This window comes from Telmatherina bonti (genome assembly GCF_933228915.1).
Source record: "Telmatherina bonti genome assembly, chromosome: 21".
NCBI lineage: Eukaryota > Metazoa > Chordata > Actinopteri > Atheriniformes > Telmatherinidae > Telmatherina > Telmatherina bonti.
In genome coordinates this window covers 8,420,810-8,434,699 of record NC_136630.1, presented here as the reverse complement: position 1 = coordinate 8,434,699, position 13,890 = coordinate 8,420,810, and the positions used below count along the sequence as shown (strand labels likewise).

Genomic DNA, 13,890 nt, shown 5'->3' with positions numbered 1-13,890 from the left:
TACTCTAGTGATTTATTCTTTGATTTTTCCAGAGCTTTAAGTCTTTTAAAGTTGGAATTAAGAAAAAATAATGAAAGGGTAATGTTGTTCTAAAGACAACTCTCAGGACTTTGGGGCGAATTGTGCAGAGAAGACTGCACAATACGAATGCTTACATTCAAACACCAATGTAAAAGGTATAGTAACTATATATATATATATATATATATATATATATATATATATATGTCATGCTTCATGGTTCTTTTATCTTTTTTGTGCATCTTTCTGGTGACACTTCACTTCCTTTCATGAGTTCACTAATAACATAAGAATGAAGAACAAGTAAATGCAGTTAGTACTACTGAGTAATTAAGTCCAATTAAGTTTGATTTGACTTTATAAAACTTCATAAGAAATATCAGAAACCTAGATATAAAATGTGACACACGCTATAAAAAAGCCTTTAAATAAGCAGCTTATATTTGTGATATATGTTTGTTTTTTCAGTTTACTTTTTATGAAAGAGAAAAGTCATAAAATCACCACAACTCCGTAAATTAATTTCAAAGCTTAGCAAGAGAAGGGCTTCACAAAGTCCTGGAAAATCCTCTGCAGCAAATGGAAAACTCCAAAATAATGCTTCTTGGCTAAAATCTCATCCTTCAGACAAGATTATCCAGCTTATGTAAAGAACATAAACTTTGGCTCATGCACTGTAGTGGAAACACATGCAAATCTCAATTCAATTTGGTCAAATTTTTACAAATATTACTTTTATTTGGAGAAAAACTGTAATGGAAATGCAGCATTTCTTTCTTTTGAAATATTTTACTCATCATTTACATGCACCCCTTTCCCAGTCTGCACCCTAGCCTTGATTTCCCTCATCTAAAATACTCCAGACTCGACCCTGGTGTCTCATAAATCTATAATGTTCACTGTACATGTAATAGATCTTAGCCACACACTGATGTCCAGACCTGCTTGTTTTTTTTAAACAAAGTTATTTTTATTAACAAAGAATTTTTCGCTAACTCACAGCATAAATATGCCATCTATTACTATTTACAATTCACACATTTCTTCTTATTTCCACTTTGCCGATTCATAGACTGATATTTCTTCAAACTGTGAAAAAAATGAATTACTAGTTTGCAATTATACTGTGTTATTGTACAGCTTCTTTAAGAACAGCATGACTGAAAAATGGTGTTTCACAAATGCATAAAAAATAGCCTATCATCTGCACAAGTTTTCTATGTCACCGTCTACTGCGCAGTATTATTATTCATACTTTATACATTTCTATTTTACAGTAACATTCATAGGTAAAATAAAGGCTGGAAAGAAAACAAGATAATCTCAGTTATTACAATAAGTGATATTCTGTAATTGCAAATAAAAAACGTTTAAAACTCTTCATAAGCTTGAACATAAAGTTAAAAGCGATTACTTGTCATTTGTTTTAAGGCAATATTAATGCACTTATACAGAATTAGCTTCTATACAGAAGTTAGACAAACTGAAATAAAAAGCAAAAACAACCAAGAGGATTAAAAGTTGAGAAAGTGGCTTGTGAGAAACAGACACCTAGTGTCTCAAAGAGTAAAAGTGATTTGACGCAGTCCTTCCATCAACGAAGAAATAAGCTCAGTAAGTTTTTGCGACAGAAAACCAAACCACACCTGTTTGCCATTGTGCGACTTGACATCCAACCCCGCAATACTGAGTTTTAACAACATGAGTCTCTGATGGTGAAGATCCAGACAAAACAGACTAAACATGATTCCAATGTCCTCAGCTGGACGACTTATCTAATCGGGTTAGACTTGAAGGCCCTTTTGACTTATTTCTTACAAGAAGAGTTTAATTTTAGTTGTTGCACTGAAGCTGCTTATGCACATGCAAAGATGGCTTGAGCACATTCAGACGTTTGCCTAAGCTTGTACTTCAGTTGTGTGACTGCTTTAGCTGAAGTGGAAAATTTGTTCATATTCATTTAAGACAAACTCCACTATCTGATTCTGAAAGACCATGTGCATGGCGATGTTTGCTGACTCCATCTCTGGCCGAAGCAGAGTTGGCCCGAACACAATCGCCACGTTCTGTACAGTCATGCGATTGTCTTCGCCGTACTGGATGACCCTGTAAATCAGAATGAGAAATAAGGATTTCTTCTTCATCAGATATATATGATGCAGTTTGGATATTCTACTACAGAACCAAAGCTTCTTTTTAGTTTTCCAGCCTCTGAGAGGTCCCTGAATTACATCCAGCTCTGCACTAACAGGGCTGCCTGGCAACATACTAATAGTTATTTCATCTAAACACATAAATGAGAAGCCTGATCCTGCAGGTTGTGCGGATGCCAACACTAAAATATGCCCCAAAGATTTCCAATACTTTATTCTTAGCTTCGTTATATGTTTTTGCAAAGAGAGCAACAAAGCTATGAAAGGTTGGAAAAACCTGGAAATGTTGCCTTTTTTTCTCTGAAGTCGTATAATTCTACACAAGGACTCTTAAAAGGTTGTTCTTCATCTAAAACACTAATTAGTGGAAAGAAAAAGAAGGTACAAACCTGTGTAAATGCCCAAAAAGCAGCTTCATTGTGTCGCGGTTCGGAGGAGGAAGTGATTTGACCAGGTCATAAATGTAAGAGAGTTTTGAGTTGTAATCAGTAATTCCTAGAAAAACACAAGAGAAATCATTGACAAGAAAATAATATTATGAAGCAAAATTTTCTACATTGCATTATTAACACAAAGAAATGTCCGCTGTTCGATTCAGGGTGTCAAAAAGTTCCTTACTGATGGCAGAGATAAAGTTGTTAAAGTGGCTGTAGGGGAAAAGAGGCTCAGGAAGCTCCCGGAAAAATAACTTCAGCGCTCCAGTGATGACGTGAACGTCTTCCCACTGACCATCCTCGAGGTCCAGCTCCTCTGTTTGACCACAACAGGCGCACATGACATCAAAGCACAGCAGGTGGCGCTGCTGTCTAAAACGACAGACTGCAGCCAAACGAATAACCTTACCGTGATCAGCCTTGTAGCGCAGCTTCTGTATGACAGCGAGGTTTCCGCTGACTCTGTACAATCCATCAATGTCTAAACCTGTACATCAACACATCAGAACTTCCAGATCAGCTTCCATGTTGCAACACAAGGACAGGAAAACCTGTTGACTCAGCTCACCTCTCTTCTCCACTGCTTTAATACATTTCTCCACAAAACTGGGAACTGTGGTCTTTTCCTGCGCACATAAGTCAGCAAGATGACATCCAAACACATTTTCTGCAGGAAAGAAGATCATCATTATTAGCAGTAGTATAATAGATGATTACATTATATATTAATGAGCTTTTATACTTATAAAATGAGACAGAAAAGGGAACAAGTAGTGATGGACAGATGAGTGAAGTTTAGTTCTTCCTGTCATTTAATTCATACTGATCAGCAGCCAAATACTGAACAGATTTGCCTTTTTAAAACAGTTTTGAGACCCTTTTCAGGATGCTGTGGCAACAAACAACAAGTAGCAGATCCTTTAAATCACAGGTGTCCAGCTCCAGTCCTCGAGGACCATAATCCTGCAGGTTTCCCATGTATCCCTGCTTCTCAAAGGAATCAGTCACTGTGCAGAACTTCATTGGCTGTTGGGTCCATTTAATGGAAGCCAGGTGTGTTGGAACAGGACTACATGGAAAACCTGCAGGACAGTGTCCCTTGAGGACCGACTTTGGACACTTTAAATCCTGGAACTTGTGAGGTAGGGGCTCCATGGTTTGTATTTGTTTGTTCGGCTCATGCCACAGCTGCTTAGCTGATGTGAAATCCGGAAAACTTGGCATCCAAGTCAACACGTCAAACTGGTTGTTGTGTCTGCTAAACAAGGACACAACAACAGGATGACAGGATAACAGGATGAAAGTGTGATCAAGGATAATTAACAGCAGCAAGGATCAGTTCTGATATATGGAGGTTTAAACCTAAAAGTGATAAAAGATGTCAAAGATGTGAATTTTGTAAACATTTTCTGCACCAAAAAAACCAAAAAAAAAAAAAAAAAAAAAAAGAATTTGTGGCCAAAAACAACCGATGTGTTAAACTTGACATATTCAGCTGGACCTAGTTTGATATGCATTGCAGGAAACATAAAGACAAGATGACAAATACTGTGCTGTCATGCGTAGGATTGCCTTGTAGACAAAGTGAAACCAGTGATGAAACAGCTGAGTGTAAAGAAAGAGCAGGATGCCGTTTGTAGATGATGTCACCATCATCCAGAAGTGTCAATGTGGTGGAATTTATGCGTATAGTGTAGTTTTAATATGTTACTCCTTTATTAAGTTTTTTTTTATGTAGTACAAGATATATTCATATCATTCATATATATTTATATCAGATAAAAGTCATCTTGACTGGTCTGTTAGGCAGTAAATGAAGCTTTATGCCAGAAAAGAAAAACTAATCTAGCTTTGACTTTTGTCTGAAGGTCTTTGATTTGTGCTGAAAAGGACCGAGATCCAACCAGATGTTGAGATATTTGCACCAGCTGTTGGACCTAGCTAACATCAGGCCAGGCATCCTGCTTTCACTGCTCTGTGGTCCTGCTTTTATGCTCATGTGTCCATTAAAATGTTTGCAGGGAGTGGCTAAAGCATCCTGACTAGCCTACAACTGTGTGCTGGGGCACCATATTGGACTTACAATAGTTTTTCCAGTCTTTTACTTGAAAATAAGATCCAAACCAGCCTTCACTCCCTGCATACATCATTGATTTTTTTTGCCATTCATGAATAGTTTTACGTATGTGGACCACTTTTGCAAGATCTGGACCATTGCAGACAAGAAAAAATCTAGCAAGAGCTGCAGCTGTGGAGCTGCTGTGACTCATTGGGATGGTTTCCTTTTCCTGTCTTCAAAAATCGTCAGAGTTTTTGTGGGAATAAAAGCTTTTTAAGAACCACTTTTTCCTGAATCTATATTTGAACTTACCCCTAATGTAGCCCTTTTCTTTGACTGACTGCAGCGTGGGGCGTTTCATGAGGAGCTTCATCAGCTTGGTTCGAACCTTTTTCGGGTCTGTTTCGCCTACAGAGCTGGAGGAGTGTGTGACAGTCGGTTTGGAGGCTGAAGAGAGACGACAGATATTTAAGATGGTTGTAATCGAAGCTCTGAATGGGCCTGATGTCTCTAACTAGGCCAAAATGATTACGCCTTTGGCGGTACAGTTAAATCAGACACAACTTTGTTTCCCCTGAGAGGGGAGTTTGCTCGACTCACATTTTCGTCTCTCTAAGTTGCCTCCAGACTTGTCGTCTCGCTCTACGATTTTTTCATAGACATTGTCGTCTTCCTCCTCTGAATGGTGGTCCTGGTACTCCTAATGAACAACAACAAAAAACAGAATCAAATCAAAGTTTGTGCACTTTGCAAAGAGTAGTGTAACAATCAGGATGACCTAATGATCGATACGGAATAAAATGTCAGAAACTATGCTTTCATAAGTATCAGTCTGCATAGGAATAATAACTTATTTTTTTATCTTTATCTGAGAAAAAAAGTAATTTATCAAAGACTCCACATGTCACTGCATGAGAAGGGACAAACCAAATACCGGCTGCAGAGCAGGGGTTTTTACTGGGTGCAGTTTTTGTCACCGTGTCACTTCAGCCAAAACAACGAACCTTGTTATATGAATTTTCTCCGGTGAATATCTTTATTTCAGATAATGAAGATATAACGGCCAGTATTGTTGAAAAAGTACATTTAAGTTATGCCTCCTGATGGCATGTAGGATGTTTTTGGCCACAAACATGATTTTTGCAAAGTCATTTACTGCTTGTAGCTTTATAATGAATCATAGAAACACAAAATCAGCCTTTTCATGAATTTCATGAAAAGAAATTATTTTTATATGCAAAAGTAAAATAATTACATTTTTCAGACTTTTTTTTAACTGATTTGTACATGTGGACTTACAAGTTGTCGTATGGTGTCCACTAGGACTTTGTGCCAGTCAGTGATGATGCTTTCTGTGTCATACTGCATGAGAAACTCCACACCATTTTTCGCTTTTAACTAAAGCAGAACAAAAATCTGTTTTAGGGCAGTTAATAAAATATCTTTTGATCATTCATGCAACATCTAAATGTGAGAAATTATGTTTCAGTTGTACATTCACAGCGTCACAAGTGCTGTTTGCTCGAGATAAAAGTTTGCTTGACGTTGCGCTGCATGTCAACAAACCAGCACACCTCTAGTACATTCTTTTTACTGGATTTGTCCTTCGAGGCCCAGCCAATCATCGCTCCTTTCAGATCCACTGAGAACTCAGGAACAATCTGATTGGTCTTGTTCTGCAAGATGGAATAGAAGAAAAAAAAAACATCCAGCTGTTTACGAAACCGACCGCACCACATTCCAGGAGACGTGGAACAAAAGCTTTGGCTGTCCCGGCCAGCCCGTAGCCCGAGGGCTTGTCTGAGCTGTCGCTCGTCGTAGAAGTGACACAACAGCCAGCAACGTGCTGCAGTTTGGACTTTTATTTCATCTCTTGAGTATGAAACATGATACAAGGGAGGTTTGATGAACAAGCGTGTTACACCTGCACCTGACTGCTACGGACATACACACACTCTAGGAGGTTTCTCTGCAGTAACTCTCCTGATTAATGACTGCATTTACTTCTCGACCCAGCTTCTTATACGCCTGCTCCACTCTCACACAGCATCGGACCTCGTATGAGCTCAGCTATGCCAGAAACTTCCTCTTGTCTCCTTTCTGGCTGTTATCTGGGTTTGCAGGCTAAATCCTTCCATAGCCTCCAATGTGAGATTCTCATAGTTGTCTGCAGTTGTTATTTAAACCCCTGCTCAACCCTGATCTGTGTGTGTGTGAGGTCCTTCGTAACAAAGTGAAGGCACTGGCACGACGAGTTGAAGTGATTTATTCTGCACTCATCTTTTAAACTTCTCTCAACCCTGTCATAAAGATCAAATTGCAGGTTTTCAGCGTGTGGCTTCACGTGCAAACGCACGAGTCCTGCCGTAAATATTATGTGTAAAACGTACCGCAGCACCAACTGCTGTGGACTTTGGGTCCTTGTGAAAAATCAGGACTCCTCCATGAAGAACCGTCCATGTCGGAGTCCAGTTTTTCCTGACAAAGGGAGAAAAATCATGTCTTATACAGAGAAAAGCACAGTGGTTTGAAGATAATGATCAGTGTAAAACCTATATGTAAAAAAAAATATCCAAGAATCCTTCTGCTTTACCTCACTTTCTTTCCGTTCTCAGACACTTTTGTTTTATTTAGGATTCCGGCTTTTTCCAAGTTCTGCACCTGAAATTAAAACAAAGGCAACACTTGTATTATTTGAGGGCTCCATCCATCTGATAGTGTTATATCTGAAGGTGCATCATGAGATGGACACAAACCTCTGGTCGAAATCATAAAAACACCTTGATGAAAGTGATGCATACAAATTATGTTTTCAGTTTAAAATTGAAGCCTTTTTGCAAATTATTTCCACAATCATTTAGATGATTGCATCCTGTAATGTCAAAGATTTAATCACATATCAAAGGTTCAGCAGAGACTTAACAGATTCTGGGCAGCTTAAAAAAGTTATTTTTGATTAATATCATTATACACCCTGAAGAAGGCATAAGCCGATACACGTTGGATTTTAATGATTCTTGCACATTTTTAGTAAAGATGTCAGGACGGCGGCGAAGGTGTGGACCCAAATGCAGGAGTCGGGAACTGGGATGTACATTGAAGACTTATTTATTTTAACAATGGAACTTGGAAGACAAACTCAGGGAACTAGCACAACAAAATGATCCAGCAAAGAAAACCAACAAGTGAGGAGTATAAATACACTGAACCAAACGAGACATAGATGAATTAACTGAACACAGGTGAAATGAATGAACATGGAACCTAGACACCAGAGAACTAAACAAGGCAAACTACAAACCAAAACAGGAAACCAGAACTAAGGAGAAACACAAAACCCCACATCATGACAAAAGACCTTTTATTTCTGACCACGTTGAGTGCCTGAACCTGGATTTTTATTTCCAATCACTTTGGATTTGAATCCTCTTGATAGACAAATGTATGATTTCACCATAAAATCGATCCTAACATCTCATCTAAAAGGACAAAGCTGGTGAAATATTCTCCCTAATTCAACCCTGTGATGATCTCAACTCCAAACAGATGTATGCAAATCTAGGAAAACTCATGTCATACAGTGGGACGTAAATATTTATAAAATTTTGGGGAATGTGAAAAGGTGAGAAAAATAAAACCTGATCTCTAAAAGACATGAACTTAACTCTGTGATGCTATTTGTAGTTTTCTGAGCTTTCTACAGTGTTATAGTGTTAAATACTCATCAGACATATGAGCGGCGCTGTTTGTTTTTTTTTATCACCTAAACGCATGTTTGAGTTTTTCAGGATGCTCTACGTTTGGTTTCCATGGCAACTGAAAGGATTGGTTTCAGAGTTTTTTCTACTTCAAAATATTAGTGACGTCCCGGGGAAGGGAATCAGTGATCAGTCATCCTCTCTAGGTTGTGCACGTTCACAAGAAGAAAGCCACGCCCTCCTTCACTGCTCAGTATAACTACTCCTAGCAGTTGACCAATCAGACGCAGCCTGCAGGCGGGACATGGGGCGGAGCTTTCTCTGTTCGCTTGTTTCTGGCAGAAACTGATCTGAGCGGATCAATACAAAATAAATGAAGGGGTTTTGGAAAAAATGCTTGATTATTTCTTGCCCTTCTGAACTTGCATATTAAAATAAATTAGACTGAAATGTGCATCATAGAGACACTTTAAATATAGTACTTTCCAAGAGAAATGACATGCTTGATGCTGTCAAGATGTCGACTGTGGGAAACGTCCAATGAGTTTCAATCATAGACTATTTCTATAGAAACCTACGAGTGATGTCAGGTTGTGTCCATCTTTTATACAGTCTATGGTTTTAGCACTCCTGACAGAAACACCTCAAAATCTGACAAAACTCTGACTACATATTAATAAATTTTTTTTTTTTTAAAAAGACCAGCAAAACTGCTAATCGGTCTGTGTTGCAGCATTTTGTTCTACTGTCCAGCCATATCTGCACGATTGTGACGTACAAGAACTTTCCTGCATCCTCACCAGAAAACTATGTCTCAGATATTTGCAAGTGAATATCTTAACAAGCCTTGTATGCTTTGTGAACAAATCCTGTGCACATGTGAAGCTAAAGCAGTTTTTAATTTAAAAGTATGATTGGAATAAAGAAAGGGGAGGACTTTAGTGAAAAGAAGGCTTCTCCTGTTCTGCAGCATGGAAGTGGATGGATCATGCTTTGGGTTTGTGTTCCACATGCCTTTCATACAACTAACATCTCACTGTGAAATAACAACATACTCAGGTAAATGCCAACATCATCTGAAAGCAACCTCACACTGTACAAAGCATGAACCAATTATACATGAAATTGAGGTACTGATGTAGAAAGCAGGAACTCTGATCTAAACAAATGGCCAAAACTGAAAGTGAAAGCTGAAGTGCAGGTTTTTAACACCTTTCTTGCAGACAAAATTGGCCAATTTGAGTCATGTCAGATCACGTCCTTCGGTTAGAGGGCATCTCTTCAGCCTAAGAAGGTGTGTTTTCCACTGAAGAAACGTTTAGACGCTTGCATGCTCTGAAACAAACACAGATGCATGATCCCACATCTGCAACCTGATCATCCTGTAACAATACGAGGCAAACTGCAGGAGAGGCTTTGGTGACAATCTGTACAAGACACTTTTATTCAAAGAGACTAGCGATGTGTAATATCTTGGACTAAATGTGAGGTTTAATATCTTATTTAAGGCTGTAGGGGATTGTGTCTGAAAGAAAACCTCTCTACTTCCAGAGCAAAAGCCACCATATGAAAGCACACCTGAGTACAAGGTGGTTCAGTGAGTTTAGAGACAGAATTTGCTTCGCTATTCACAGTAATAAATATTCAAGTTGCGTATATATCGACATGTTACTGTGTGTATATTGTTTTTCTTTTTGAAGAGAACACAGTAATTATGAATGTATACCGTATCTTGTAGTAGAAACCAGTCATGTGGGATTAGTTCACCCAGTTCAACAGTCTGACATGGGATTTTCATGGGATTCGTTTAAGGCCTTAACAGATATGAATATCGGCATACTTTGACCTTTTAATATCTGAGGTACTTCTTTCCTAACAGATGACGCCAAACTGTGCCAAACTGTGCCAAACTGTGCCAAACTGCTCCAAATGGCTCTTTTGGGGACTTCACCAGAACGGCCGAGAACTGAACGGAAATTTGCATTTTCAAAAGCATTGTCAAAACAAAATCATAAAGCCTTGCTGGTCCCTAGGATTTCTCCTAAAACTATGTGCATTTTCAAGCTAGTTTTCATATTTAGTATGGAAAAGACTGATCATGATAACCACACGGGATTTTTCCGCTGTTTTATTTTTAGTTTCCTGATGTTCTGGATCAGATTACACGAAAGCATTCTGCACACGGTGAAACACAGAAATGCCTCAGAGATGTTTTTAACAACATAATGGAACTTGCAGGAAAAAAATGCAAGTTTTCAATCAGAATTTATGAAGGGAAACAGCCAGCAAGGCAGGTGGAACAACATGTACCGAAGCACAACCCGAGGGTGCAGCAGACTACTTAAAAGACGAGGTACCAGGTGCCGAGAAGAGTGGAGACAAAAACATAAAAACTCAAACAACTGCAGCACATTCTGCAAAGGAGGGGAGAAGGCGGGATCTGCATGAGGCGTGATTGTTTGCATGGACTTGTAAATAGTTGTATTATTATTATTTTATTATATTATTGTTATATTACCTTATAGTAAACACTGTAGACGAGAATACAAATATTCTTGCCTTCACATAACTTACTATGTTGTCTTTGTGTTCTGTGGCACGTTGCACTACTCCACCTTTGTTCATTTTCATTTATTACAAATATTTAGGCTACGCAAATTGATGTTGAGATTTTGTACATCTTTGGGAAAAATGAGGCTATAACTGTTGCTTTAAAGGTAATTTTTTTAAACATAATTTAACTATAATGAATATAATCCAAGCTGTATAATTATAATAAGTATGAATTGTACGGTACTTTAAATGTAGTGGTCACAATGAATACATCTAGCAGTTTTAGTAGTTACACAGTAGTGTTAAACAACTCTACTTTGGCCTTTTGCAGGGATAATATTCCAATATTTGATATGATTGGATAATGGTTTAGAGCAGGGGTGGGAAACTCCGGTCCTCGAGTGCTGCAGTCCTGCAAGTGTCAGGAGTTTCCCTGCTGCAACACACCTGAAACGTACCAGTCTTTAGTTCCAGACTTGTGCCGAGCTTGGCATCAAACTCTGCACAAATCTGCAAAAAACCCACTGATCTGTGTCAGGTGTGTTGCAGCAGGAAACTCCTTGCAGGACTGCAGCCCCCGAGGCCCCTGGTTCAGAGCTACAGCTGCATCCTTCCGAAGGGATTTTCACAATCATGCTGCAAGTGTTTTTTAAATGAGCCTGAAACCTTTATTTGTGCAACGTTCCTTTTTTTAACTTATTCCCCAAAAATACATAAATTTCACAAGTCTTCCCTTAGCTAAGACCTGATAAGTATTCAACTAGACCTTGTGGTTGCAAAGATGTACTCATTTCATTCTAGATATGCAATATTTAAGGGAAGCGGGCACAGGGCTTAAAGGGTTAATTAAGTGATATCAATTTTGAATTTCTATAAATGAATCATCTTCGGCCCTGCGATGGACTGACAAGCTGTCCAGGGTGTACCCTGTCTTTCACCCAAAGACTGCTGGGATAGGCTCCAGCTTCCCCGCGACCCTTCATTGGATTGAACGATTAGGATAATGAATGAATGAATCAATCAATCAATCAATCAATCAATCATCTTCGGGTCAGTTAAGCTACAGAAATGAACATTTACGTGACAATAATGGCACAACAGGGGGATGCGTCGCATCACTTATGAATGACGGGGTGACTTAAATGAACCAAGAGCAACAAATGGTCTTTGAGTGATGAAAAAAATCACACCTTTCACCTGTCATAGATAGGTGCAGCTATCTATGGAGCAAGCTCAGGTGAACGCTCAAACTAACAACCCACATTATAGCGCAGCCACCTGGAGGTCAGATAATAAGGGTTTCTCCAGGGTCTAAACCCAACAGCCTTTTAGAGAGAGAAAACAGAAGATTGTTCAGACAACATGGAAGATCACTGAGCTTCACAGAAAGCATAGTTTCACGATCACAGGACTGAACTAAGAGGGAGTCTCACGTTGTGCTGTGTCTCTGGAGAGTTCCCTGTGCTGGAGCTGTCGCTGCTGTAGTCTGACGTGTTCCTCCTGTGAGTTGGGACAAACCTCTGAAAGAAAACAGCAAATAGAAAGTTGAAGATGAGCATCTTTAGTGCATTTACCACTTTAAATATCTAGAGTTTGTACTGTTATTGAACTAAATTCTCCCCATTTCGTTGCTATTTACTGTCCTGTATTGTGTGCATCTTGTGACATAATGGTGTAACTTTTTCCCACAAGCATTAAGGCTTTAAGGAGTGTCTGCATATTTGATCTTGGCCTATTTTGTCAAAGTTTAACCTCATTTCAAAAGAACTCTTCACACCAAAGGGAGCTGTTGCTTTGCCCTAGAGGTTTAACCCCTGACTGCTAACACTGTAGTGTAGTAAAGACAAGCACAAGCCCTTATTTGTGTCCAGGAACTCCCAGGTGTTGGTGCAAATGTCACCCCTCCCTCTCACTCCCTCTTTGTCTCCGTCCTCAGGCTGTCTCTGCCAATCAGAAAGCAATGCAGCCAATTTGCCTTGCTAAACAAGGGTTAAAACTATTCAGTGTAGGCTGATAAACACAGGCTTTCTTTCTTGCTGCATGACTAAAACTTTATATTTAAACTGCCTGACACACCCTAGATGTGTCACACATGTGCATGCAGGTCTGAGTTTGTGTTGCTGTGTGTTTGAAACTGTGTGTGTGTGTGTATATATATATATATATACCCCATCATCCTGGGTGGCGCTGAGCTGAGCAGGTCCCATGGTGTGTCTCCAGTTTTTAATGACGGACACATTTTCTGTCTCAACTCCATTCTCCACTCTGGACTGACTTGGAGCTACGGAAGCCTGAATAGTCAAAAACAACCAACTGCAGTTTATGAAGTAGAAACTGAATCAGTGTCTGTTTCATCTGAAGCCGTTTGGCAACTCTTAAATTTCGTCTACATGTCAATGCCTGTGAAGAAGTGAGGGATCCTTACGTCAGGCAGGTTCCACTCAGACTTGGAACCGTCTCGCAGGTAGTAGTAGGTCTGGCCCCGTTCATCCACAGACTTGATCCACTGCAACACAGAAATGGCGTTGGTTAAGATATCTCACTGTCACTAATGTTTTAACAAGGCTGAAGAAAAAGTTAGTATTCTGCAAACCTGTTCCTAAAAATAAAAATCTAAACACTGAATAAAACATTCATTTCCACAACAAATGCAATGGATTGCAAGTATTTTAACCATAGACTGTAGATAAAAAGATGGGCGGAGCCTCCGTGACATCAGACATCAGACATAAGCCGTTTCTGAAGAGCTGAATTGAAGCTGAATTGGGCGGTTCCTACCATCGCCATCTTGGCAGGGGCATGCGTGTCATCTCCCCCGGAAAATACAAATATGGGCAAAGAGGTGGAGCTGAGAGGGCGTCATGGTGGATGATTGACTTCAAGCGAACTCCGAGCTTTCTGTAGCTAAAAGCTAACTGAGCTAACCCGGAGATAACAGGAGCTAACCAGCTAACGGAGGTAAGCAGGCTAAA

The 13,890-nt window shown here is 39.3% G+C and overlaps 1 protein-coding gene across 1 annotated transcript in view; it reads right to left on the bottom strand.

The window, feature by feature from the left end:
• Positions 1 to 1,536: 1,536 nt before the first annotated feature.
• arhgap27 (Rho GTPase activating protein 27) overlaps positions 1,537 to 13,890 on the bottom strand; it is a gene marked incomplete at its 5' end in the record, with an annotated part of 28,288 nt that continues 15,934 nt past the window's right edge. Inside the window, 15 exons of the mRNA XM_079261180.1 lie at positions 1,537 to 2,127; positions 2,564 to 2,669; positions 2,793 to 2,924; positions 3,018 to 3,095; positions 3,177 to 3,275; positions 4,980 to 5,114; positions 5,268 to 5,367; positions 5,967 to 6,065; positions 6,242 to 6,343; positions 7,058 to 7,145; positions 7,261 to 7,328; positions 12,181 to 12,243; positions 12,352 to 12,438; positions 13,087 to 13,209; positions 13,344 to 13,424. Of these exons, the coding sequence (XP_079117306.1) occupies positions 1,950 to 2,127; positions 2,564 to 2,669; positions 2,793 to 2,924; positions 3,018 to 3,095; positions 3,177 to 3,275; positions 4,980 to 5,114; positions 5,268 to 5,367; positions 5,967 to 6,065; positions 6,242 to 6,343; positions 7,058 to 7,145; positions 7,261 to 7,328; positions 12,181 to 12,243; positions 12,352 to 12,438; positions 13,087 to 13,209; positions 13,344 to 13,424 (1,539 nt within the window). The 3' untranslated portion in view covers positions 1,537 to 1,949. The remainder of the gene's footprint in view (positions 2,128 to 2,563; positions 2,670 to 2,792; positions 2,925 to 3,017; positions 3,096 to 3,176; positions 3,276 to 4,979; positions 5,115 to 5,267; positions 5,368 to 5,966; positions 6,066 to 6,241; positions 6,344 to 7,057; positions 7,146 to 7,260; positions 7,329 to 12,180; positions 12,244 to 12,351; positions 12,439 to 13,086; positions 13,210 to 13,343; positions 13,425 to 13,890) is intronic.